Raw genomic sequence first — 26,783 nt, forward strand, 5'->3', positions numbered from 1 at the left:
CTCCACCCGCACTAGGGCTCGAAAACCCTCCCCTGAGTTAGTCTGCCCCCTAAGGGAGGTTGCTGGAGCTGAGGGAGTTGTTCGAGTTCATGCGCCCTTCTCTCTACAGGACCTTTCCCAAATTGAGAAGCGTTTGGGCTCCTTTTCGGCCAGTCCTGATAACTATATTAAAGAATTCCAATATCTGGCCCAAGCCTATGACCTCACCTGGCATGATTTACATGTGGTCCAGACCACCACCCTCACCACAGAGGAGAGGGAACGCATCCAGGCTGCTGCCCGGGAGCACGCAGACCAGGTCCATCTCACTGATGCTGCCATGCCAGTTGGGGCCCAGGCAGTCCCAGCCGTAGAACCAGGTTGGGATTATCAGGATGGCCAAGATGGCCGCAGGCGCCACGACCGCATGGTCCAATGTCTCATAGCTGGCATGCGGGCAGCTTCTAATAAGGCCGTTAATTATGACAAGATCAGGGAGATTGTCCAGGCCCCTGACGAAAACCCCGCTATGTTTCTTAACCGATTGACTGAGGCCTTAACCCAGTACACTCGCTTGGATCCTGCCTCCCCTGCGGGGGCCACGGTACTGGCTACTCATTTTATTTCTCAATCGGCGCCGGATATACGGAAAAAGTTAAAGAAGGCTGAGGAGGGCCCTCAGACCCCCATTTCTGACTTGGTGAAAATGGCATTTAAGGTTTTTAATTCCCGTGAGGAGGCGGCTGAGCTTAAACGACAAGCCAGACTCCAGCAAAAGGTTCAGTTGCAGACCCAAGCCTTGGTAGCAGCCCTGCGGCCGGCCGGCTCTGGGAGCCAGCAGAGAGGGGCAACCAACCGCACCCCCCCGGGGGCCTGTTTCAAATGCGGGGCTGAGGGACACTGGGCTCGCCAGTGCCCCAATCCAAAGCCGCCAACTCGGCCTTGCCCTCAATGCCATTTGATGGGCCTGGAAATCCGACTGCCCTAACCTCGGGGTATCTTCGGCGTCTCAACGTGGGGGACCCCCCGAGACAGTAAGTCCGGCCTTTCAACCGCTTGGATTGGAGGATGACTGACGAAGCCCAGACTCGGCCACCCCTCTCACCCAGGCCGAGCCCAGGGTTACGCTCCAGGTAGCGGGTAAGTCCATCTCTTTTTTGCTGGACACGGGGGCTACCTACTCTGTTCTGCCTTCCTACTCGGGACTTACTCGAACCTCACCAATTACTGTTATGGGGATCGATGGGACCTCCTCCAACCCTAGGGTGACCCTTCCCCTTACCTGTAGCCTGGATGGGTTCCCTTTCTCCCACTCGTTCCTAGTCATTCCTTCCTGCCCGGTCCCTCTACTGGGTAGGGACATTCTCCGGAAACTGAGGGCAACTATCTGTCTCTCACCTTCTTCTCCTCCCTCCACCTCAACCCGTCTCATCTTACACCTCTCCACTCCCTCGACCCCCGCTCCAGATGACCTACCTACTGTAGACCCTCAGGTGTGGGACATCTCTGAGCCCATCATCGCTTCCCACCTTACCCCGGTTAAAGTACAGCTTAAGGATAACTCTAAGTTTCCCTCTAGAGCTCAGTTTCCTATTTCCTTAGCCCACCGCCGGGGCCTGAAACCTATCATAGAACGGCTTAAACGTCAGGGACTCCTGATCCCCATCATTTCCCCCTGTAACACCCCATCCTCCCAGTACGCAAGCCCTCAGGGGCTTATCGACTGGTGCAAGACCTTAGGCTTATTAATGAGGCCGTGGTCCCCCTCCACCCAGTTGTTCCTAACCCCTACACCCTATTGTCTCGCGTTCCTCCAAACACCTCTCACTTCACTGTACTGGACCTAAAAGATGCCTTTTTCACTATCCCCCTGCACCCTGATTCTTACTTTCTCTTTGCCTTCACCTGGGAGGATCCCGACACACACGTTTCTGGACAACTAACTTGGACTGTCCTACCCCAGGGGTTCAGGGATAGCCCCCACATTTTCGGCCAGGCCTTGACTACAGATTTACAGCAGTGCGCCCTTAAGGCCAGCACTCTACTACAGTATGTGGATGACCTCCTCCTCTGTAGCCCCTCCCTCTCGGTCTCCCAAGACGACACTTCCACCCTACTTAATTTCCTGGGGGCCAAGGGATATCGAGTCACCCCCTCTAAAGCCCAATTGTGTGCCCCTTCGGTTACCTATCTGGGCATACTCCTGACTCCCACTTCTAAGTCCCTTACTGGGGACCGCATAAGACTCCTCCAAGAACTCCAACCTCCCCAAACGGCGGATGAGATACTATCTTTTCTTGGGTTGGTCAGGTTCTTTAGACATTGGATTCCAAATTTCTCTATCCTGGCCCGTCCTCTGTACCAGGCAGCTAAAGAGACCCCCCAGGGTCCCCTGACTGATCCCACTTCAATCCGTCAGTCATTCCTTAAGCTGAGAGACCGCCTTACCACCAGGCCAGTTTTAGCCCTACCTGATATCTCTAAACCGTTCCATCTCTACACCGATGAGCGCTCCGGCTCTGCCACCGGCCTCCTAACACAACAGGTGGGACCTACGCATAGGGCTATAGCCTACCTATCCAAGCAACTGGATGCCACCGCCCGGGGATGGCAACCTTGCCTCAGAGCCCTAGCGGCAGCCGCTTCTCTTACAAAGGAGGCCCTTAAACTTACCTTAGGGCAGCCTATCACGGTCTACTCTCCCCACCGACTCACAGACCTCCTTAGCCACCGATCTCTGGCCCATCTGACTCCTTCCCGTCTTCAACTATTCCATCTGCTATTTCTAGAAAACTCTTATATCTCTCTCTCTACCTCCCCCCGCTTAAACCCCGCGACTTTACTACCTATACCCTCACCCACCCCGGAACCTGTTCACTCCTGCCTACAACTTATAGAAGACCTCACTCCTCCCCATCCCGGTCTCTCTGATCAACCACTATCCAACCCTGACCGCGTGCTCTTCGTAGATGGCAGCTCCCTCCTGGCCTCAGATGGCCAGAGGCACGCTGCTTATGCTGTAGTCACTATGGATGCGGTATTAGAGACAGCTCCCCTCCCAATCGGAACCACTTCCCAGAAGGCTGAACTCGTAGCTCTCACCAGGGCATTACACCTGTCGAAGGGACAACGAGTCACCATTTACACTGACTCTAAATATGCCTACCTCATAACTCACACACACTCTGCTCTTTGGCAAGAACGGGGGTTCCTAACTACCAAGGGCACCCCTATAGCTAATGGACCCCTCATTGCCAAGTTGCTTGAGGCCCTTAGTCTGCCCACTGAGGTAGCAATTGTCCACTGCCGAGGCCACCAAACAACCAGGGATCTGGTCTCCCTAGGCAACAACAGGGCAGACTCAGTGGCCAGACAAACGGCCCTAAGTACCCCTGTGTCTCCTATCCTCTTTCTTAACACCCCTCACCAGCCTTCCTACTCTACAGAGGAAACACAAGCCCTCCAGGCACGGGGAGGAAAAATTGGAGATAAAGGGTGGATCTACATTCAGGACAGGATTGCCCTGCCAGGCAATCTGGCGCACACCCTAATTACTGACATCCACCGATCCCTCCATATTGGCCCAAAGGCTCTCCACCAATTTCTTCAGCCATTGTTCTATCATCCTTCCTTATCTAAAGTAATTGAAGTTGTCCACAGGGCTTGCAAAACCTGTTCCGCTGTGAATTCACAAGGAGGAATCCGCAGACCCGGGCCTAACCATCAGCTCCGAGGGCATCAGCCCGGGGAAGACTGGCAACTGGACTTCACTCATATGCCTCGCCATAAAACCTTTCGCTACCTATTAACCTTGGTTGATACGTTCACAGGTTGGATCGAAGCATACCCTACGGCTCGAGAAACAGCAGACGTAGTGGCTACAATACTCATCGAGCACATCATCCCGAGGTTTGGATTGCCTCGGACCCTCCAGTCAGACAACGGACCTGCCTTCATCTCCAGTGTAACCCAGCAGGTAGCTGAGAGCCTCAACATAACCTGGAAACTTCACATCCCATACCACCCACAGTCATCGGGTAAGGTAGAAAAGGCCAACGGGCTGCTGAAAGCCCAACTCACCAAACTTACCCTAGAGACCCGTCTTTCCTGGCCCACACTTCTGCCCCTGGCTCTTACCAGACTCCGAGCTACGCCCCGCGGGCCTTCGGGCTTAAGCCCATTCGAATTACTATACGGCCGGCCCTTTCTTATAAATCATAGCCTTCCGGCCATCTCCCCACCTCTTTTATCCTATTTACCTTATCTTACTCTCCTCCAAGCTCTCTTAAGGGCTCACGCTGACACTGTCATTCCAGCCCCTAGCGACCATGCTTCTGAAGGGGGTATACGAGATCTATCCCCTGGGGACCAGGTCCTCCTCAAAAGCTTGCGGCCAGACTCCTTACAAACTCCGTGGACTGGGCCTTATACAGTTGTCCTTACCACCCCAACTGCTGCAAAACTGTTGGGGCACTCTGCATGGGTACATATCAACAATCTCAAGCGGGCACCCACAGAGACTAATTGGACCTCCCAGATGGCAGGCCCCACCAAACTCCGCTTGGTTAGGGCCCCTTCTCATATTCCTTCTAATCCAGACAAGCCAGGCGGAATCATGTGAGTCCAGCTGCATGAGGGGTTCAGGTACTTCTCGCCATTTTTCAGCCTTTACTTATATGCCTGCAACCTGCTACCGGGGAAAGGAACCGACAACCTGTACGTATGACCAGAAAACCTATTGGGTCTCCGACCTTGTGACAGCCAAACGAGGTATTGCCCCCTGCAACATCTACCCCAGGTCTGGAAAAGTGTGCTGGACCTATCTGGGTCAGGTCGGCCTCTCCGATGGGGGCGGGGTCCAGGACCAGGCTAGCCGTGAGCACATTAAAACAGCAGTCAGGGACATGACTAAACGACTCCAACCCCCCAACGACCTGGTCTATAAGGGCATTAATCTCGGTAGCATCCAAAAATCCCCTACCACTGAACAACTGACAGTGGCCCTCCTGAACTCTAGTTACAGCCTATGGCGAAATGTGTCGAAAAACGGTGACAGTGACTGCTGGATCTGTTTCCCTTTTTCAACACGTTCTAACATTGTAGGGATACCCCTCCCTATGGATTGGCCACTCCCCAACTCCACGACCACAAATAGCACGGTTCATATTGGCCCCATTGGGGAAAACATACCTATTATTAATGTGTCCTCCCCCCTCACCACTGCAGCTGCCAACATCACTAACTCCTCCCTCCCGTATTGTACTCCCTCGGGAATATTTCTCTCGTGCCCTCAGGGAATCTATCGCTGTCTGACCACTAACGACTCCCTGGGCTGTATATTCATCCTATTATCTCCTTCTACCACCATTTACTCTGAATCCCAGCTGCTATCCATCCTATTCCCCCAACACCGTGAAGAAAGGGCCGTCTTCCTCCCATTCATAATAGGGGCAGGGGTAGCCATAGGGGTGACAACTGGGACAGCAGGGATAGGAACCTCCATAGACTTTTATTACAAACTCTCCCAAGCTCTGAATGATGATATGGAACGGGTTGCTGACTCCCTCACAGCCCTACAGATCCAGGTCACCAGCCTGGCAGCCTTAGCTCTACAGAACCGACGGGCCTTAGACCTTCTGACCGCCGAAAAAGGGGGGACCTGCCTATTCTTAAATGAAGAATGTTGTTACTTTGTTAACCAATCAGGTATAGTTACTTCCAAGATCAAAGAACTCAGGGATCGGATCCAAGCACGGCGGCGAGACACGTCCTCTTGGGGCCTGGACCCCTACAACTGGGTAACCTGGCTGCTCCCTCTGGCGGGACCTGTATGCATAATCCTCCTTCTAATCTCAGTTGCTCCCTGTCTTTTCCGGTACTTGCAGGGTCACCTACAAGAACTTGCCCCAGTATCCGTCAATCAACTCCTCCTCCAGCCCTACTCTCGCCTGCCCACTTCCGACTACCCTTATGACGACGCCCCCTGTCAGCAGGAAGTAGCCAGAACCGAGTCGACGCCCCTGACACCATTATATTAAGCAAAAGGTCGGAATGTTGGGCTGGCAGGAAGGGCTACCAAAGATGGCGAAAATTCCCGCCACAAGACCTGAACTCGGACAGGAGAACAAAGGACCAAGATGGCGAAAGTTCCCGCCACACCACCTGAGCTTGGACAGGAGAACAAAGGCCCAAGTAGGAACCTGAGACCCCCGCCCTGGGCTCCTGTGGACCAATGGGATCCCGATGAGCAGGAGGGATATCCAAATAAGGGAAACTTGCCAAAAGACCCCTGAGCTTTCCCCAAGACCCCTTAAAAGCCCCCTCCTCCCTGCCTTGGGCGCGACTTCCCCCACTCTGCTTTCCAGAGTTGCGGAACCTCGCCCGAGGGTGCCCACCTCCTCCCGGTGCAACTTTCTCGGCTCCCCTTCACCTGGGCCCTGAAACTTCACCGGAGAGAACCTTTAATAAACCTTGCCTTACACTCACTTTGCCTGGTGTTGTGTTTATCTCGTCGGAAAAACCTTACAGTTACCAGGCCACTTGCTGGGTACAGCTCTGAACCTTATGGAATATTTCTGAACTGCCATTCAAGGTGGAAGAAATCTACAGTCAGAGCAGGATGATTCTAAGTACATGTTCCCAGTGTAAATTCCCTTTTCAAATTTAACCTGGAGTCATCTTTCAGCTCAAAGGGATTTCAGCACTCCCCTCTCTTCTCTGTTCCTCCACATGAAAGATGGGGGTATATGAACCCTGATACTACATAGTTTTTATAGTGCTCTGAAATTCTTGTATGAAAGCATTTAGGCAAAGTATGAGCACATTTATATGTGAGTGCTATAAGCTTTTATCTCCAAGCCTTCACAGTTTGGAGTTTCAGTTGGGAAATAAAAATCACCTCAGGAATGGAGAACTGTCAGCTCCCAGCACAGTTAAGAATAAGGCAAGTTTGACTTTCAGTGTCCCTCACCTTCTTCTGGTACTGAGCCTTACTCCAGGGGCCTAGAGGCTCAGGGAGCCCAGCACTTGCCTTTCTCATCGATACCATGGGCACCAGGGTCCCTGCAGGCTGATGGTTGGTGAAGTTTACCCGAGGAAATGTTGCAGCTGTGTGCACAGAAAGAATCCTCCGGGTACACTGGGCAAATTCTTGGGAGACATTATCATTCAGCTGTTTGTTTTCTTAAAATGATTCAATATTTTTATAGTATGTTTTCCCCCCTCTTTTTAAATATCATGGTTTCTCTCACCTTCACTTGAGAATGTCAAACAGCACAGACAAGAGTGAATGGCAGAGTCATGGAGAGTTCATGTCCAAGGATTGGAAGCTTTTGTTTCCAGTTGGGTCTGTATACTTCATTAAGTTTATGGGAATCTCCCTCCCCATTTCTTCCTGAGATGAATCACTCAGCAATAAAGTTACCTCTGGGAGAAAAGCTGACTATGTTTCTGAGACAGGCCAATGAGCTGGGTAAATCTGAATGACCATCACATGTGCACAGTCTTCTCTCCTGCTGCCCTGGCTAGGCAGGATGCTCTCTCTCAGCAATGTCTCCTGCCCAGTTGGTATTCCACATAGAGTTTCCTGACTCTCTCATGAGCTGCTGCTGCTTCAGCATGAGATGTACTATCTCATGGTTCTAGCCAAGCCCAGTATCTTGTGATCTCTTTCACCTAATGAAAACTTGTTCACAGCTAACTGTGGCATTACAAATTAATGTATGGATTTGTGATAATTTTAGTCAGAATTCCAACAGAAATATATATATTAAATATACAAATATAGAATAAATATAAATATATATGAAATGTACAAACATATAAAAATTATATTTTTGGCAGGAGGAGTGAATATAGTGCTTTTTAAGAGTTTATGTCACAGAATAAACATGGGGAAATTATCAAGCAAATTTTGAAAATGAAGAACAAGGTGAACTTGTCCTAACAAATATTAAACAAATTATATAGTGATTGAAATAAAACCAGAATTGTACTAGTATATAATTATAGACAAGTAGGTCACTGAAATAGAATAGAGAACAGAGAAACAGATCCAAGTGTACTTAAGAAATTTGATCGAAAGGAGGCATTTCATTTCATTGGGAAGATAATGGACTATTCCATAAGTGGACTGGAACTGGCTATGCATTTGAATAAAAGGATTTTATATTTATCCAGATGTTTACCACTTATGACATTCTTCATTCCTTTGTGTAGATCCAAATTTCCATCTGGCATCCTTTTTCTCCTGCCAGAGGAACTTCCTCTAACATGTTTGTTAAAGATCTGTTAGTGAGTGCTCTCAGCTTTTCTGCGTGACAAAGACTTTTTTATCTTCCTTTTTGCAGAGTAGGATGGTAATCCCTGACAGATGGGAACCAAACCAGGTGAAAGTTAAAATTGCAGCAGCTTATCGCCGAGAGCACAGGGAGAGGCTGGAAATGTCCCTGAGTCGAGGTCCATGGAGACCAAAGTGGCTGAGTGCAGGGAATAAAGCCCGAGATGGAGGAGAGCTGCAGAGAGAGAGAACTCTAGAGATAGATAACTGGAGGCCCCTTAGTCTTTAGCAGAGTACTGCTGGGCACAAACAGATGAGAAAATAATCAAAGACCTGAGATAAAGCACCCAGAAGGACCAGGGGAATGGTGGCCATCACTCCCACTGTGCCTGTTCCTTCAAACCATATTGGCAAACCTCATAATTCACGGGATAGAGGACTCAAAGGGGTCTTGCTGCAGCTGTGAGAATTGATTAGATCTAGATGGACCTCTGCTCTAGACCTGCTTAACAAGTCTGGAAAGAAAGAGTCAAAACAACCAGTTTCCCCTGGTATCACTTATATGAAACAAACAAAGCAAACCCAAAACACAAAAACCAAGAAACAAAAAGTTGAACTCATAGAAACGGTGCAAAGGTGACTGGGTGGGGATGGGAAGAGGTTGTTAAAGCACACAAATATTCAGTTTTTGACCCGTGAGGTGGATAAGGTCTGGGACCCAATGTAAAACATGGTAACTGTAGCTGATTATACCATATTGTATAATTGAAATTTGCTAAGAAAGGACAACTTCAATATTTTCACCAAGGAAACAAAGGAGGGGTTGTTAAATATGTGTAGTGAAGTATGTGTTAATTAAGTTGATGGGGGAATCCTTTCACAGTATATGTGTTTACGAAATTATCACATTGTAAGCTTTAAATATCTACATTTTTATTTGTTAATTACACCTCAAAAAAGCTGGGGGTGGGTGGGAAGGATCAGTTTCCAAGGGCATTTTAGAACAAAGCTACCCAAGAATATTTATAGGAATAAAAAAAAAATATCCAGCACCCAACAAGGTACAACTCATAATCTCTGGTGCCCAGTATAAGATTACTAGGCGTGCCAAAAAGATTCAGGAAAACACAACCCATAATTAAGAGAAAAAAAAAAAAAAACAGCCAAGCAAAACCAAGAACTGATGCAGATGTTAAATTTAGCACATGAGGAAATTAAAATACTTGTAACTGTAATCCAGATGTTCAAAACATCAAGTAGAGTCACGGGAGATATAAAAGAGACCCATGGAGATGAAAACTATAGTATTTGAGTTAAACTCATGGAGATGAAACTCATGGAGATGAAAACTATAGTATTTGAGATGAAAAATACTCTGGGTGGAATTAATGTTAGATCAGACATTGCAGAAGAAAATATTAGTGAACTTGCAAACATAGTAATAGAAACAGCTTGAAATGAACCACAGAGAAAAAAGGATTAAAAAACATTAGAAGATATTAAACAACCTAATACATATGGAATTAAAGCCCTGAAAGAGGGAGGAGAAAAGAAAAATAATTTGAATAGTAATGGCTGAAAAATTTCCAAATTTGTGAAGCCCATTGCTCTAAGAAGGTCAGAAAGCTCCAAGAAGAGAAACACAAGGAAAACGAATCTAACCAAGGCACACAGTATTCTAATTGCTCAAATCCAGTGATAGAAACATTTAAAAGCAGCCAGAAAAGAAGACATGCCGTAAACAAAGGAACAAAAAGTTGAGGATGACAGGAGTTTTCTTACACACACACACACACACACACACACACACACAAAAGACAAAAGAACAACATTTTTAAAGAACTGTAAGAACAAAATTCTATCAACGTAGAATTCTAAACTCATACAAATAACCCATAAACAAATGAAATGTATGCTTAATTTCAAGAACAGTTGGGAGAACATTTAAAACTACAACTAAATGCCATTTTTTGCCCTCTCACTCTCTTGGGAATCAGTTGAAAAATGAGACACAGGAGATAGAGGAAGATCAAGATTGAGATTTATCACTGAGAGATTGATCTGAAAATTAGAGAATGGCTTAGATTATTAATCAAATTGGGTTAAATATTGGGGCCCGTGGATGGCTGAGTTGTTATGTTTCTGCCTTTGGGTCAGGTCATGATCTGGGGTTCCTGGGATCCAGTCCCACATCAGGCTCCCTGTTCAGTTTGAAGCCTGCTTCTCCCTCTGCTATTCCCCCTGCTTGTGTTCCTTCTCTTGCTGTGTCTCTCTCTGTCAAATAAATAAAATCTTTAAAAAAAAAATAGGTTAAATACTAATTCTTAATCTAGGAATGAGGCACATGCTTATGCTGGCCTGGAAAGCGCCGCAGGGCTGGATAGACCAGAAGGCGCCCTCTCAGAGGGCAGGCAGATCCGGGCTGGGAAGGACCCACCATGCTCCATTCCTCTCCTTGAACTCACCAGCCAGATGACTTGCTCCTCCCATGTAGGGGTGTGAGCGGGTAGGTAGTAAGAATGTGGGGATGTTTTGACCATCCTTCCCCTTACGGGGGAATAAATGTTCTCCCCAACAATAATCTGGAAAAACATAAATTTTAAAAAGAATGTTGACGTATAAATTTGCAGTCATGACCTTGGGAGTCTTCATTTTGGGGCTGCGCAGAAGCAGACTGTGCACTAAGGATTTGAATGGAAGTGGTTTCCATCATGTTCTAATTCATTCGGATTGCTGTGACAAAAGCACCGTCAACTATGTAGCCTATAAACAGCAGACAGTTATTTCTCACAGGCTGGAAAGTCTAAGTCTTGCTGTGTCCCACATGGCAGAAAGAGCTAGGGAGCACTCTGGGGGCTTTTTCACAAGGGCAGTAATCCCACTCATGGGGCTCCTCCCTCATGATGTAATTATCTCCCAAAGACCCCACCTCCAAACACCATTACACTGGGGATTAGGTTTCTACATAAAAGTTTTTTGGGGGTGGATACAAACTTTAGCATATGACAGTAACATTAGCATATAGAGCATATAGGAAGTGACGTCAGGAAATACTAGTAAGTCACTGGGGAAATGAGACGGAGAAAGGAAGGAAGTCGTCATGAGGATTTTGTCAAGAAATTTACCACTGTGGGCAACTGACACCTAATTCCACTGGCAGGTAAACAGTATAAAACCATATAAATCACATGTCTTATCCCACCCTAGAGACAGGGGAGCTGGGGTCTTTATCCACCAGTCATAGCTTGAAGGTTGCTCTTGGGGTAGAGGTGGGGAGGCATTAATTTTCTGGAAGTTAAAGCCTGTGCCTCGTGTGGGCAGAGCTTACCGCAGCGGCATGGAGAGATCTTAGGCATAGTCTTGGAGATTTGGGCATTTGGAAACTGGACTAGGAAGCATGGGTGCTAAAGATACAATGGTGGAGACTTGGTAGCACTGATGGTATTCAAAGAATGTTACGCTATTTCATTTTCTTTAAATGAGATGTAACCCAATTCCAAACCCCCATCTAGCTAGCTGTCAGAACATACAAGGTTATCCATTAATGGAGTTCTTCCTGGCTCTTTTCAGGTTGGGCAGTTTCCAGAAAACTCATATAAAGCAAACTATGTGGGAAGCCCTGGTTTTCACTCTACCTTTGTTTAGATCAGAATGGTTTCTATATACGTCTGGAAGCTTTGTTGCTCCCTTGGGCTTGGAAAGCTTTGCTAAGATTAGGAGCTCCGGTACTGGGCTGGGGATTTGCCTCCTCCGGTACATTTTGTTTTTCCCTCGACCCCAAGTTCACCTGAGGACACTGCAAGGCAGTCAATTATGGATCTTCATTCTTTGTTGGAACCTGGAAGTTTCCAACGGCATCCTCTCCTCTGATGCTGCCATCCCTCAAAGGAATTCTAACAGCTCTCTGTCTACCCTTGGTTCTGAGCAGCAGCCTCTCACTAAGGTCAGGCCACAGCAAACCAATGTAAGGAAGGCTGGCGGACGGCAGGCCACTTCTGTGGTCTCCGTCTCCAACCTCCTCTGAGGCAGCAGCAAACAAAAGTCAGTCCATCTGCTCAGATTGGAGGCAAGAGAGAAAAATATGGAAAGAAGAAGACATAAGTAATAAATCACCATTATTCTGCTATAGTTCAATAGAATGAGCCAGAAAATTGCAGCTCTTTAATATGTCTTTTTATCATGATGTTGGTGGTTCTCTAGTGCATGAGTACGATGTTACCCTTCTGCCAAGGAATCTTTCTCTGACCAGTGCAGAATTCCATGATCCCTGGTGGCAAGGTGGGAGGGATGTTCTAGCATTTAACTAGAATCTTACCAGCAACCAAGGAAACCCTATGCTGTTACAACCTGAATCAAGTCATCCAACAATCAACGGCAGAATAAATGTCATTGCCTGGGCATGAGTTATAAAATTTCAGTGTCTCTTTGTCTCAATCTATTTTTCATTTCTTTTTTTGTCATTATATTAAAAATTAATATACAGCAGAATTAACTTTTTAGGGGGAAATGTTCTATAAGTTTAAACGTTCATACACTCTTGTGAAAGCAATAATGTATATACAAAACAGTTCCATCACCCCTAAACAATCCCTCATGCTGCCCCTTGATGGTGACACCCTCCCCTTGCCTATCCGCTCGCAAACATCTCCATCCCTGTAGCTTTGCCTTTTCCAGAGTTTTAATGTACATGGGATCATATGTCAGCTTTTGAGACCAAGTTCTTCATTCGGTATAGGGCCTTAGAGATTCATTCATGCTGTATTGGTAGTCCTTTCCTTTTCATTGCTGGGTAATCTTATTGCACACACGTAACATATTTTTTCAAGTTCATTTACCCACTGAAGGACATTTGAGTTGTTTCTTTGGTGATTGCGAATAGAGCTACCATACACAACTGTGTACAACATTTGTGTGAGTATCCCTTTTCATTTGTCTAAGGGAAATAGCAAAGGGTAGGGGGACGTATGATAAATGTGTATTTGTCTTCATAACCAACTGGAAAACTGCTTTTCAGAGTCACTGTGCCGTTTTATATTCCACCAGCAATACAAGTCCCAGTTTCCTCTCATCCTCACTGGCACTCAATATAGTCAGATTATTCTTTAGTCATTATAATAAGTGTTTATTATATGTCATAATAACCCATATCTCATGTGGTTTTCATTTGTTCCTTAGTCAGCAATGTGTTTTTTCCCTCTGGCTGCCTGTAAGATTTTTTTTGTCTTTGATTTCCAGATGTTTTGGTATGATAAGCATAGCTGAGTGTGAGTGGTGTGTGTCTGTGTGTGTGTTTAATCTGCTGTGTGCTTTCTGAGTTTTTTTGATCTGTGATTAGTATATGCCATTACTTTTAGAAAATTCTCCACCATTGTTTATTCAAGTATTTCTTCTGCCCTATTCTTTCTATTTTCTAACTTTGGGATTCCAATTTTACATGTAACAAACAATTTGATATAGCTTAGTTCCTGGATGCTCTATTGAAGGGACATTCTTTGTCTCTATTACTATGGTCTTTTTTTTTGTTGTTGTTGTTACTATGGTCTTGATCTGATCTTTTTATTCTTCTGCATGGTTTCTCTCTCTCTGCTGAAATTACCTATCTTGCACATTGTCTACGTTTTCCATTAGCACCTTTAACAGATGGGTCATTGTTGTTTTAAATTTCCTGGCTGATTTCCATTATCTGTATCATATATGAGTCTGTTTCTATTGATTATTTTATCTTTTCAGATTCAGTCTTCCTTACCTTTTAATACGCCTCTTCCTTCCTTCCCTCCTCCTTCCCTCTCTCTCTCTTTCTTTTCTTCTTCCTTTTTCTTTCTTTCTTCCTTTTTTTTTTTTTTAAAGATTTTATTTATTTATTTGACAGATCACAAGTAGGCAGAGAGGCAGGCAGAGAGAGAGAGAGAAGGGAGGAAGCAGGTTCCCTGCTGAGCAGAGAGCCCGATGTGGGACTCGATCCCAGGACCCTGAGATCATGACCTGAGCCGAAGGCAGCGGCTTAACCCACTGAGCCACCCAGGCGCCCCTCTTTTTTTCTTTCTTTCTCTTTCCCTCCCTCCCTCCCTCCCTTCCTCCCTTCCTTTTTTTTTTTTTTTTTTTTTAAGATTTTATTTATTTATTTGACAGAGAGAAATTACAAGTACAGTGAGAGGCAGGCAGAGAGAGAGAGAGAAGGAAGCAGGCTCCCTGCTGAGCAGAGAGCCCGATGTGGGACTCGATCCCAGGACCCTGAGATCATGACCTGAGCCGAAGGCAGCGGCTTAACCCACTGAGCCACCCAGGCGCCCCCCCTCCCTTCCTTTTTTTCGTGGAGAACTGTCCATGTTTTGTAGGATAGAAAATACCAGAAGATATACAAGTAAGTATTTATTATGCTTGGAGATGAACACATCTATTTTTCTTCAATGTCTTTACTGTGGAAGTTTGTGTTAATCCAGTCAGTATTCAGGCAGACTTTGAAGATTCTTTTTGTGTTGGGTTCCCCTTAGTATACCACAGGCTTCAAATTTCTGTAGCCACACCTTGTTTTTAGAGTGTGGGCCACTTTGCCAGAGGGGTTTTCTCAGTGTCTGCTAACCAGAGGGAATATGTTACTTAGACTTCTTTTAACTGTAACCTACAGTTACAGTTGGTAACTACTTTCTTGGTGTCTTTTACTGTGGTCAGGGGAAGGGGCTTGTACTCTGACGTTCTGACTCATCCTCAGTCTTCTGCAGGCACAGTGACCCAAGTCTCAGCAGGAGGCCCTCATGAGCGTCCCCGCCCTTCTAGCTGAGTGCTATCTTAGCACCTGATACTGTTATTCTCCAATGGGTAGAGCTTTAAAAAAAATCTGTTCCCTTCTACAGCTGCAGGAGGCTCTACTGACTACTGCTCCAAAGTGTTGGATTTTGTTGCTGTTGCCCTGTAGATTAAAGCTTTTGTTCCACAGGGAAGTTGGGAACTGTTGAGTCTGGGTGGAGTCTTAGCAGTGATTGCTATCTCCCCAGCGCTGTGGCCACAAGTTTTCCCTGAAAGTATCTCCGGGAGGATTGTGGAGAAAATCCTGCAAGAGATTATGAGCTCCCCTAGGTCTGTGGCTCCCAGGGACTACACCTGCTTACTCACCCACCCTTAGCCTTTAGTGATTCTGTAAAATTTCACTAAATCTTCTTATCAGCTTATTTGGAAGTTGGCAGTGTTTGCTCTAGGTAAACAAATACTTGGCTTGGTCTCTCCCTGCAGATGCCTATCTCTTCCCAGACTTGAGATTTGAGGTCGAATGTTGGTTCTGTGACCTCAATTCTTTCATGGGTTCAAGTAAAGTTGTCAGGTTTTTTTGTTGTTGTTGTTATTGTTGTTGTTTTGTTTTGGTGCCAGTATTTCTCATTTTAAGTGTGGCCTCAATGCTCTTTCCAGCTCTTTCTACTTCCAAGGTGAAACTGGAAGTGCCAACTGCTTTTTGAGAGTTGTTAGATTTCCGAAGCATGACTTTAGGACAAGAAATCAAGAAGAGGGAATTCTGTCCTCCCTTCTCCTTCTCTTTTCTCCTCCCCCTCAACACAAGGGCATCTTGAGGTCAGCTTCTTCTGTTTTCAGTCACTTTAGTAATTCCACTATCTCTTTCATTTTTTCCCCCTTTCTTTGTTTGGATGTATAGTTTCTGTTGGCTTGGTTGGTTGAATGTGTGTGTGCATGTCCCTACCAGTCATTTTCATTACATCTTTATTTTGTCTTGTTATGGATAGTTGTTAACTAGGCACTGTGCCCCCCCTTCTCCGGGAAGGTTCCTGGCATTCACCAAGAGGAGCCCCGCTTCTCCTTTGCTACATGGCTGTGATTTGGAGAGGAGGTGTTAACTGCTTCTTCTGCCCAAGCAGGGGAGTGGAGATGAAGCATTCACACTTCAGGGTCTTACAGATGGAAGGCGAAAGCGCTCATGGCTCTGATATCCCTGAGCTCTTCAAGTGCACGCATTGTGAGAAGGGTAAATGCACGCACACATGCCCAAACACCCCCGTCTCTTCACAAACTGAGATTCAGAATGATCCTCTCACTTTTCCTTGGCAAAGTAAGGAGCAAAACCAAGCTTATTCTTTTTTTTTTAAATTAGAAAATATCTTTATTGATTTGTTTTAACTCCAAAAGTAATATAGAATCCCTTTAGCATCACTGTTTACATTTTGGTGTACATTCTTTCTGGGTTTTCTTTTTTTTTTTTTTTTCTGTTTATAGGCAAAAGAATATGTATTTTAATTTGTAAAAGCTCAGGTGAAGGCTACCCTAATTAATGAGCAGTTTTGAAGAAATGGATTAGTGGGGCTAACTTTCTTTGGTCTTGGCTGCTCAAGGCTTTACTGCTGTGAGCAGGGAAGCAAGAAACAGGGAGCCACAAAGCAGCTAGGGCTGAGATGTTAGAGTAAGCGTGTGCAGGGAAGGCAAGAGATAAACAAATAAAATGGAAGTGAAAGGGATGCAGGGACATGGGCGCCCTTCCTCCATCTGATGGTGTGGGAGCTTCCACGGCCATCCCTCTCAGCAAAGGGATCCGGGGCCAGCCTGGAGTCAGCGGTGACAGGCACATTCACTGGAGAGTGCCCCTCATCTCCCCCCGTGGGCCCTGTCCTCATAGCCCTGTGTCCCCTGGACCTCTTCACAGCCTCGTCAGGCCTCCTCCAGGAGAACGGCGGCTCTTTTGTCAGTGCTTTCCCTTTGATCCCTAAACACGAGGCTCCTTGGGGACACTCGTGTCAGTAGCAAATATGTACTCGTGTTCTACCTGTCTGGACAAGGAGGGTGCAAGTAGGGTTATCAAATGTCAACTCTCTGAGTTCAGCATTCCTGCTCACAACTGGAGGTTACGGTGGGGGGTAGGGGGAGCCGGCTCCCCAGCACGCGCACGCGTGAAACCAGTCCTTCATAATTTATGGCCTTCCGATGCTTCAAAGATGTCGGGAATTCACACTAATACAAAATTTAAGACTCAATACAAGGAGAGATGTGTCTTAAATCCAGTCTGTGGTTTGAGTCTATCACAATGACATGGCCCTGGGAATGAGCTTGACCAGAAATGCCAATTTTGGACAATGCCTGAAGGGATCCAAGGTCTCTGAAGAAGTCAAGATATCGCTATACTGGATTATCTCTGATTCACCTAAGAAGAGAAAAATAGCTTTAATGCCAGGTAAGAGCTATGCATTCTTTCCCCCATTAGTTATCCTCACGCTGATTGCCATAGCAGGCCTCTCTACTCAATGACTTTGATTCTTTAATGTGACTAATAATTACAGTGTTGATTCTATGTTAGGCACTGCCTGGACCTCCAGCCTTCCGTCTGGTGAGATTCACTCTGGGAGCCCCTGCTGGCTCCACTGCAAAAGAAAGAAGTATCACCAATGGAGATTAATCCTCCCATCAGCCTGGAGAGAAAGGGCCCGCAGACCGCATGTGGATCTGCTCAGCACGCTACTGCCTTTATTAAACAGCCAACAGGACAAAGGGAAACAAGGCCTTTCCTCTTCCAAAGGAGCTCTGCCAAAAATGTATTATCCGGCCAAGGGCCACACGTTCAGGTCCTAATGCACTTTCTTCCCCAGATGTGCTCTTATAGCCTGTGGTAATAAGATTAGGCGTAGGCAGTTTGGAGTAGATAAGGCGTCTTTAGTCAGGCCTGGGGAAGGAAGGATAAGTCAGGCTTCTGGAAGGAGGTGGAACTCGTAGGACTCATTCCCTTTTCACAGCTTATTGACCATTTAACAAATATTGTGGAAGGCTAATTTCATCGTATGTGGGCTGAATGATGGCCCTTCATTCCATATGCTAATCCCTTCATGTCCATATGCTAATCCCTGGAACCTGTGAATATTACCTTCTAAGGCAAAAGATGTTGTTAAGTTAAGGATCGAGAGAGGAGTTTATCCTAGAATATCTCGGTGAGCCCTAAACACAATCATGTGTATCCTTAGGAGAAGAAGAGGTGACAAGGACGAGGAGGCAGGGACTGGAATAATGCATCCAGAAACCAGAGAATGCTGGAGGCTCAGCCTGGGGCATGGGGCAGGCTTGCCCCCAGAGGCCGGGAGGGGGCATAGCCCTGCTCACACTGTGTCTCCGCGGGATGTTGACCTTCCCTCCTGGAGTCTGTGATCTAGTGCAGGTCTAGGACCACAAATGTGTGGCTTATGATCAGAACGATGAGATTGCAGGCCCCCACAGAAGCCATGGGTGAGACTGGTGAGCCCAGAGATGGCTGAGGCAGAAGCTAGAAGCAAATTGTGCCTGTAGTGCAGAAGAACCGTTTTGTTTTGAATGCCCATATGCCCCGAGATGTTTTACTGATATCAATGCAACAAATTTAGTTTTTTAAATAATGTTAATATTATTTTCTGATTATAAAAGGAATACATATACGTTGAAGGAAGCTAGAAAAAATTCAGAATGATATAAAGAGCAGAAATTAAATTTGTCCATAATCCTACTGTCCAGAGATGATACTGTGAATATTTCCAGTTATTAATGCATGTACACACAATAAGCATTTTGCTCAGATGTTACTTCTGCATTGTTGTGACTGTCAGCACATTTATGGGTGGGTGGCTTAGACTTCTAGGTATAAGGAAGGTAACTCCTCCCTGTCTAGAGTAGGAAAAAGGGTTTGGGTTTTAGGATGCACTAGATGGGATGAGCTAGGTTATGCCGTGGTACCCAAATAATGTGAAATCCTGAAGGTTTATTGCTGTACACACAACAAATCCATTGTAAACTGAGGGTCAGGGTGGTCATCAGGGGACTCTGCTGGCAGTTGTCACTTGGAGTCTCTGGTTGAAGACATGCTGCCATCTGGAATGTTGGAATGGCACTGGTCCGTGAAGCAAGGAGAGAGAGAAAGGAGTACCACTCACGGGTTTTTTATGGTCTCCTCCCCCAAGTGACTCACAGCATCTTTCCCGCACAGCTCACCGGCACAGCTGAAGACATGGCCATGCCCCACTAGAAATGGCTGGGAACTGTAGAGGAGTCCAATAGTGTACTGGGTGCATCTGACTCTATTACAGTACAGAGCTGCTGACTTTGTCACAGACAATGAAATATAACTGCCCTGGACTCCACTGGACATGGACAGCTATCAGGCCTTGAGGCAGCTAGAGGGACAGTGGCTATCTCAGGTTGTCTTGCGTGCTTTTCCGGATAGCTTGTCAAGTTAGGACAGCCGTGTAGGAGCCGAAATACGCTTCCCTGGAATTGTCCATCCTTCCACAAAAGGTGGGTACAGCCAAAAGTCTCCCAAATGGCAGCCCTGGAAGAATTTGGACCCTATTTTTTCATCTCAGACTTCAACTTGGTGGGAGGCTCTCGATCTGATAGGGTGCTGAAGAAAAATCTTTCTTGGAGTCAAAGAAGCAGAGGAAAGATAATTAGTAGAAGTCAATATTCATCTTTACCTTATATATGAGTTTTATTGATCTCATGTTCTAATACATGCATGTGTATTTGATCTTAGCACAATTTATTAAAATAAGAAAACTGTAATCTCTTCACTAGCCCCTGCCCTATATTACCGGAACTACTTCTGCATGGAAATTTTCTTATGAGTACACACAATAAGCATTTCTTATCAGTAATGGTAAGAAATCCAGGCATGGTGAATTGGACTTTAATTTTAGGAACACATCACTGGAATGTTCTCTGTGGCAAAGGAGGCCCCAGTGTGTTCCAGAATCAGGAAATTTCAAAACTAGGAGATATCCTTGGATGTTCATGCACCAAGAGGGGAGGCTGGGCAATGGAGTGAGGGGACCTTAAATAATTTCCAGAAGGGATTAAATGGCTTTCAGAGCTTAGTGAAATTGCCACCTGTCCTTGCCTTTGGCAGGGGAATACAGAAAAGATTCAGGATTAAGCTTCTGCATTGTATCCAGGAGAGCCATCTCTGCAAAAGGAACTTTTGTTCCAATTCTATTCAGAGCTCCAGTTTGATCAGGCTGGGCTTATGTGCCTGCCTAGAGAGAAGGTGTGTGGTTACTCTGGAGGTTTTATGTTCTTCCGAGCCCACATGCAGGGTACTGTACATGAAAGGAACTTCTGGAATTCTTAAATTTCTAAAGCCTCCATTTAAACCTGGAGGGTTCATATGTATCTCTAATTGGGCCCCTACTCTTGGTGCTTGGGTAATGTATTGCTCATACCTTGGGTATTGTCATTAACAGATGAGGAAGCTGAGGGTGACAGATGCCAAGTAGTGTTCCAAGGTCATGAAGTTAGTAAGGGATGGAGCTGCTCTGGAAATCCAAACACGTCAAAGTCCTGCCCCAGGCTCTGTGTCTGCCAGGCCAAAGCAAGCTTTGCTGTAAGTGTCTTCAAAAGCTAGGATCAGAATGGGAACAGAGATCAAGGGGAACAGAGTTCAGCTAACAATTCAGTAAAAGAGAATGCATGATATTTTCAGAGAGAGGACAGACGTGGGGGAGAAAACAAAGCTTTGGGACATAAGGTCTTTGTGCATTTGATGAAAATGCAGTTGAAAAGTGGATAATGTAGTCTCCTGGGCGTTTGCTGCCATTTTGATAAAATTATTTGTCCATGTAAATACAATTTCGATTTTTCTTCCCCTTGTGATATAGAGCTACATGTTGACATCATCTTAAATTTATCCTTGGCAGTACCTGGCTTTACCTGCATTCTTGGTCTAACCTCACTGGAGGCCAAGGTGTAAAGGACCTCCTGATACGTCTACATTTTTCTTTTGAGTTTCTGGTGCCAATTAACTGTGCTGCATAGTGAGAGGCCTGACTGTAGAATGTAGGGTTGAATTCAAAGACTCTACTATCTCTACTTAGCAATTGGGTTTCTAGTTTCTCTTTAAAAGTACTGGGGCGCCTGGGTAGCTCAGTGGGTTGAGCCTCTGCCTTCAGCTCGGGTCGTGATCCCAAGGTCCTGGGATCGAGCCCCGCTTCAGGCTCTCTGCTCGGCGGGGAGCCTGCTCCCCCCCCCCCTCTCTGACTGCCTCTCTGCCTGCTTGTGATCTCTGTCTGTCAGATAAATAAAATATTGAAACAAACAAACAAACAAAAAAAGTACTAATACATTTGCATTCATGGTATCCTGGCAGAATGCCAGCTTTTCTGGGACTCTCTCACAAGTTCACAGTGTAGGGGAGGGGGATGGAGGTAGACTCAGAGCTTGTTAGATTGGATAAGCCTGTTCCCACCTTGTGCAGCAAGTTGTAGATTCCCTGATTTCATATCAAAGTTACGTGGATGACAGTGGGAGCAGAGCCACTGGGGTAGTTTGGGATGTGTGATCTGATAGCAGATCTTGTCTGTTTTGCAAGGCAGTGGGAGACCTGAGGGAGGGCCTATATTCCTGTGAAGTTAACGGGTCTGGCTTACACAATTACCAGGTGGATCCACTCTATACCAGCTACTGATAGAGACAAGCATATGCACCAGCATTAGAAAAAGCAGTAGGCATTTGAAGAGAATCAGGACTTAGCATAGAAAGAGATTTACCTGGACAATTGGAGTAATTGTTCCCAGGACAGAGGATTAATGGTGGACATTAAGAGGCTGAAAAGAAGTCGAAGCAGCATCCTCATTGAGTACTGAGGCTATAAAAAAAAGAACAGGTTACCAGGCAGTAAGAGAAATATGAACAAGAAGGAGTCTCAGACATTAAAAAAATTCAGAAATTAAAAGTTAAAACTCATTAAAATAATTTTATTTCTTCTTTATGCCTTTATTCAATGGTCCTGCTTTTCATAATGGAAGTGTACTATTTTTTATTCATTTCAAAGATTACTAAAAGATTTAAAGCCTTGAGTTTCATTTCTTTTTCATTTTATTTTTTAAAATTTATTTTTTATTTTACATACGGTTTTAATATTTCTGTAACTTAGTTTTTGATCATCAAACTTTTACCAACTAGTCAAAGTTATTTTAATCATCTATTTCATTTTTAGTCATGGGGAAAACACTGTAGGCTACCTACAATGCAAAAAACATGCTAAAAATAAAAACAATGTGTATCAGCATCTTTTTCTGATTCCAAATTCACTTGCCCTTTATATATCTTTAGCTGAGTTAAGAGTGTTCTGGAACTACATCCTGCAAATATTAAGAAATCTTCAGGGCCAGGAAATATTATGGGTATTCCATAATTCAATATATAGGGTGAAATAACACTCTTGATATATTTGCTATTTTTGAAGGGAAGGGAAGGAATTTCATTCCGACCAAGAAGCTGCTGACCAAAGAATTATGGTTTGAGTAGCAGGTGCATTTTTCACTTTGGGGAATAAGATAAGCTAAAGAAATAAAAGAGACTTGAGCTCCCATTTTACACAATTTCACTTTCAACCTAAAAACAGCCATTCTTAATAGTTTTTCTTTTCCAATTTTAAAGCAAGTAGAATGAAACCTAAGAGGAAAACTGCAGGGTAACAGGAAAGACAGGGAAACAAAGATCTTGTTCGGAATTGGAGGTAGTACAAGAATGACAGGGAAGAACGGTACAGACGTTGAACGAGAATCAGTGTGACTCTGGTACTGTAATGGGGAACAGGTACTGAGTGAGGATAAAGAGAAGCATAAAGCATGGAAACCGAGGGTACTTTTTTTTCATTCTATATGCCACGCTTTAAAACACTGTTCTCATTGCTATAGTGGGATACCAAGTCCTTTGCAGAAGGGTGGGGCTCTAAAAAGACCAAGGGAAACAAGTTTAGAAAATGACTCTGAAAGTACATGAAAGAATTTAATGCTTCGAAACTCAAGTAGAATCAGGTGAGGGTTAAGAAATCAAGATCAAACAAGCCCCAAACCAGCAAAACACTGAAAATTTTTAAAATTTATTAAATATGAAAAAAGAAGCAAGGTTAATTTATTAACTATTTGCAAACATGGGGGAGGGCCTATAGCTGCATGGAGTAGGCTGTTTTCCCTCCACCATGAGAAGAACTGCAGGATAGGAACTGAATTGTAGTAGGGGAAGAGTCAGGTGCAGAAAAGTCATTTCCTTGAGTGATGCTATGTTATTAGATACTGATATTTTCAGATGGCGATTATAGAATTGTCTAAAGAGTTGGAGGGGGCGAGGCGAAGAGAGAAATATTCATGTCTGTATTTGTCGGGGATTTTTTTTTCCCCAAAAAACCAAACTCCCAAACAAAGAACTCTGCTAATTGTTAGTAAAGAACCCAGACACACAGGTCTAGCGTCTTTGGAAGCTGGCTCTTTGGGAGAGGTTTAGAGACAGAGGAAGGTGAGTTCTGGGTGTGTGGTCCTATGAGCACGGATCTGAGTGCTGCAATTCAGACTAGACACATTTCAAACTTTCAACAGCCCACATGTGGTTAGTGCTACTGTCTGGACAGTGCAACGCTGTGGTCTGCCTGTATTTATATTTTAGTTTTTATGACATGTTGGCTCAAAAGTCAAATTTTGTTCTTTCTAAAATGAGCTAGCTAACTCAGTCTTTCCTTAAATAAAATGACTGTCTCTAGTTCTCTACTTTGCTCTTTGAAAGTTCTTAATAGTTGTTTTATATATAAACGAGTAGTTTTATAAATCATCAATTATTGTGACATTCCAGTCTTAGAAGAATAAATACACAGTCGTACTTCAACTGATTGAATTTCAAGGGAATAGTATAAGGTCCAAAGAAAGTCTCCTTTCTGAGCCTGAAAGGGCCGTAGGTCCTGCATCGTTTAACCTAATCAATGAGTTTTGCTCCTTGCTTGTGTCTATCACGACAGTTCCAATTTGCTAAAACAGTGTCCTAGCCCATAATAATAGTCATGATGACGATGATTAACATTTGTTAAGCTAAGTTTTAAGCACATAATCCTATGTTCTCTGAACATTATTGCATTAACTCTCACATAACAAAAGATAGGTTTTACTTCTGTCCGGTTTTGGTGATTAGAAAGGCTTGGAGTCACTTCAGATTATATAGGTGGTAAGAAACAAAGCAGAGATGCAAAACCAGAGCTGATCTAGCACCAAGGTCTGCCTGCCTAACTCCAACAGACACTGTCTGCCTCCTGTCATGCCCCTTGGCTCCCCATCTCGTGTCATCCTTAACTCCACTAGAACTTTCCCAGTTAGCCTCCTTCTCTCAACCTGTGAGATCACACTCATAGTCAGTGCCTTGTAGATTATGCTACTTTTGCAGTTTCTGTGAAGGAGTAACTCTCACAATTCCTATAACCCTCGAGTTCTAACTGGAATGTAGTGGCCCCACGGTCTCACTAACCTGCCTCGCTCTGGAAGACACCGTCTACAGATCCAAGCCTATTTTCCACAGTGACGCTTTCCGAGGAATGGTGGCCAGTGTTCAACCAAGGCACACCCTTGGCCAGAAAACTAAAGCACTTCCAACACTTCATTTCTCTCATTTCTCTCATCCTATGATTTCAACAATGAGGCAATTCCCTGATAATTCTCCCTTAGTTGCTGTGGCCAGCTCTTAAATGTCCCACAGATCCCTGTCTCCCATTATACATGCCCTTGTGTAATCCTCTCCCCTTGAATGTGAGCTAGATTTGCTGACTTGTCTCTGATGAGTAGAATTCAGCAGAAGCTATGTAATGCCGCTTCCAAGATCTGGTTACAAAAAGGCTGTGGGTTCTATTTTGGGCATCTCTCTCTCTCTCTCCTTCTTTCTGACTCTTTCTCAGGGCTCTCACTCCGGGGAAAGCCAACTGCCTTGTTTTGAGTAGCCCCATGGAGCCCACCAGGCAAGGAACAGTTGTCTCTGGCCAGCATCCAGCAAAGACCTCAGGCCTTCAGTCCCTGGAGGATAACCATGGGAACTGAATTCTGTCAACAGTTACAAGAATGAGTTTGGAAGTGGATGTTCCCCACCACTGAACACTACAGTGACTGCTAGTCTAGCCAAAGCTTGATTGAAGGCCCCTCGCTGAGCTGAGCCTGGATTCCTGACCCACAGAAACTGTGAGATAATAAATGTTGCTGAAGCTGCTAAGTGTTGGGGTGATTTGTTATTCGGTAATAGATAACACGGTTACTGACTTCCCCCAAGTCTAACTCAGATGCCTCACATGAGAAACAGAATTGCCAACTAGGGAGAGAACCTTGGAGATCATGGATCTAACTCCATTGTGCGGATACAAAGCCTCAGGTTCAGAGGAGTATGAGCCGACCACGGTGCACATCGAGGAGTGACAGAATCAAGGTGACCAGTTTGGGACACTATGGACACCCAGGGCTCTGTTCACTACTCAGCAGCTATTTCAGCTGAGAAATTGGTCTTTGCACCCAAAGCATAATGTGATGACTGTCACCTTAGTGATATATAGTGATTATATATCAGCCACAGTTTAATTGTCTACATGTTGGGAACAACATATCAAATTCCATTTCTGAAAAATGGAATGATATTTAATGTATTAATGTATATTTAATGTATATTCAAACACTTTAGGTTATAAAATATATCATAATCATTATATATTATATACCATGAGTTATAAAATGTTATGATATGAATGTTAATAATAATCAATTATATGTTTATAATCCTTACTTTTAAAAATCTTTCACATATGCTCTTTGAAACAATTCCACAAGATGGGCAATTATTTCTGTTTTACAGATAAGAAAACTGAGGCATAGGCATGTGAAATTGCTTGCCTGCATTCACAACCAGGACCTGAACCCTCAGGTCTCTGATGCCAGGCCCCAGGGACTCTTGCCCAATAGTTACACCCTTTTAGAACCCTCTTCTATGGGTTGGTACCATGCCAAGCCCATGCCCTTGACATGCTTGCTGTTCTTTTTGGCTGGGCAGTTGTTCCACTTCCATTCTGGTGGCATCTCTGTCATTCCTATAAGATTATGTTGTGTGAGATAAAGAATATTTTTAAGATTGTGTGTGTGTGTGTGTGTGTCCAGATCTTAAAGACAGCAACCAGTAATAATACAAGGGAGTAGAGTAGGAAAGAAAAAGAAAGCAAACATAGTAAAATAGCATTCCCACTGTGACTTCCACCCTGACTTTTGAAAAGCAGAGTCATCTGTTTTCTCAAAATCAGCAGGAAGCCTCCCTGTCTCCTGTACTCTTTGCTGAAATCCTTTCAACCAGAGGAAGCACCACGTGGAGGCTTTAAAAGGTAGCATTTGAAACAGACTCTAGTTAGTCTACTTTGTACAACTCTGCTCCAGGATGTGACAGCAGACTTCTGCACCAAGGCTATAATATGCACCCCAGGACACCCTTTTCTAGCAACAGACTTCTGATGGCCATCCAACTCCAGCCCTCAGTCAGGGGCTGTGCTGTGAGGACAGCCACTTTTGGGAAATGCCAGCTCCCCAGAAGACACAACACAACACAGTACACTGTACAGAATTAACAGTGACCTCTAACTTTACAACAAACTGAAAAATAAACAAATCACCTGAGGGACGTTTCCATAAAGAAGCCTGAGATTTTTATCAGGACCTCTGAATACAGCATAATCTCTTCCTTCTTCCTCTGTCCTTGCTTTTTTCTCCTGTGACCCAGTGACCCATAGGCACATCTGCAC

General features: G+C 44.8%; 1 protein-coding gene across 1 annotated transcript in view; it reads left to right on the forward strand.

Moving 5' to 3' along the window:
• The first annotated feature begins 319 nt into the window (after nt 1-319).
• The window catches only part of LOC131834572 (fatty acid synthase-like), an 82,820-nt gene continuing 56,356 nt past the window's right edge, over nt 320-26,783 (forward strand). The window contains exons 1-3 of the mRNA XM_059179274.1: nt 320-583; nt 2,345-2,524; nt 4,578-5,078. Of these exons, the coding sequence (XP_059035257.1) occupies nt 320-583; nt 2,345-2,524; nt 4,578-5,078 (945 nt within the window). The remainder of the gene's footprint in view (nt 584-2,344; nt 2,525-4,577; nt 5,079-26,783) is intronic.

Source organism: Mustela lutreola, chromosome 6 (genome assembly GCF_030435805.1).
Source record: "Mustela lutreola isolate mMusLut2 chromosome 6, mMusLut2.pri, whole genome shotgun sequence".
Lineage (NCBI taxonomy): Eukaryota > Metazoa > Chordata > Mammalia > Carnivora > Mustelidae > Mustela > Mustela lutreola.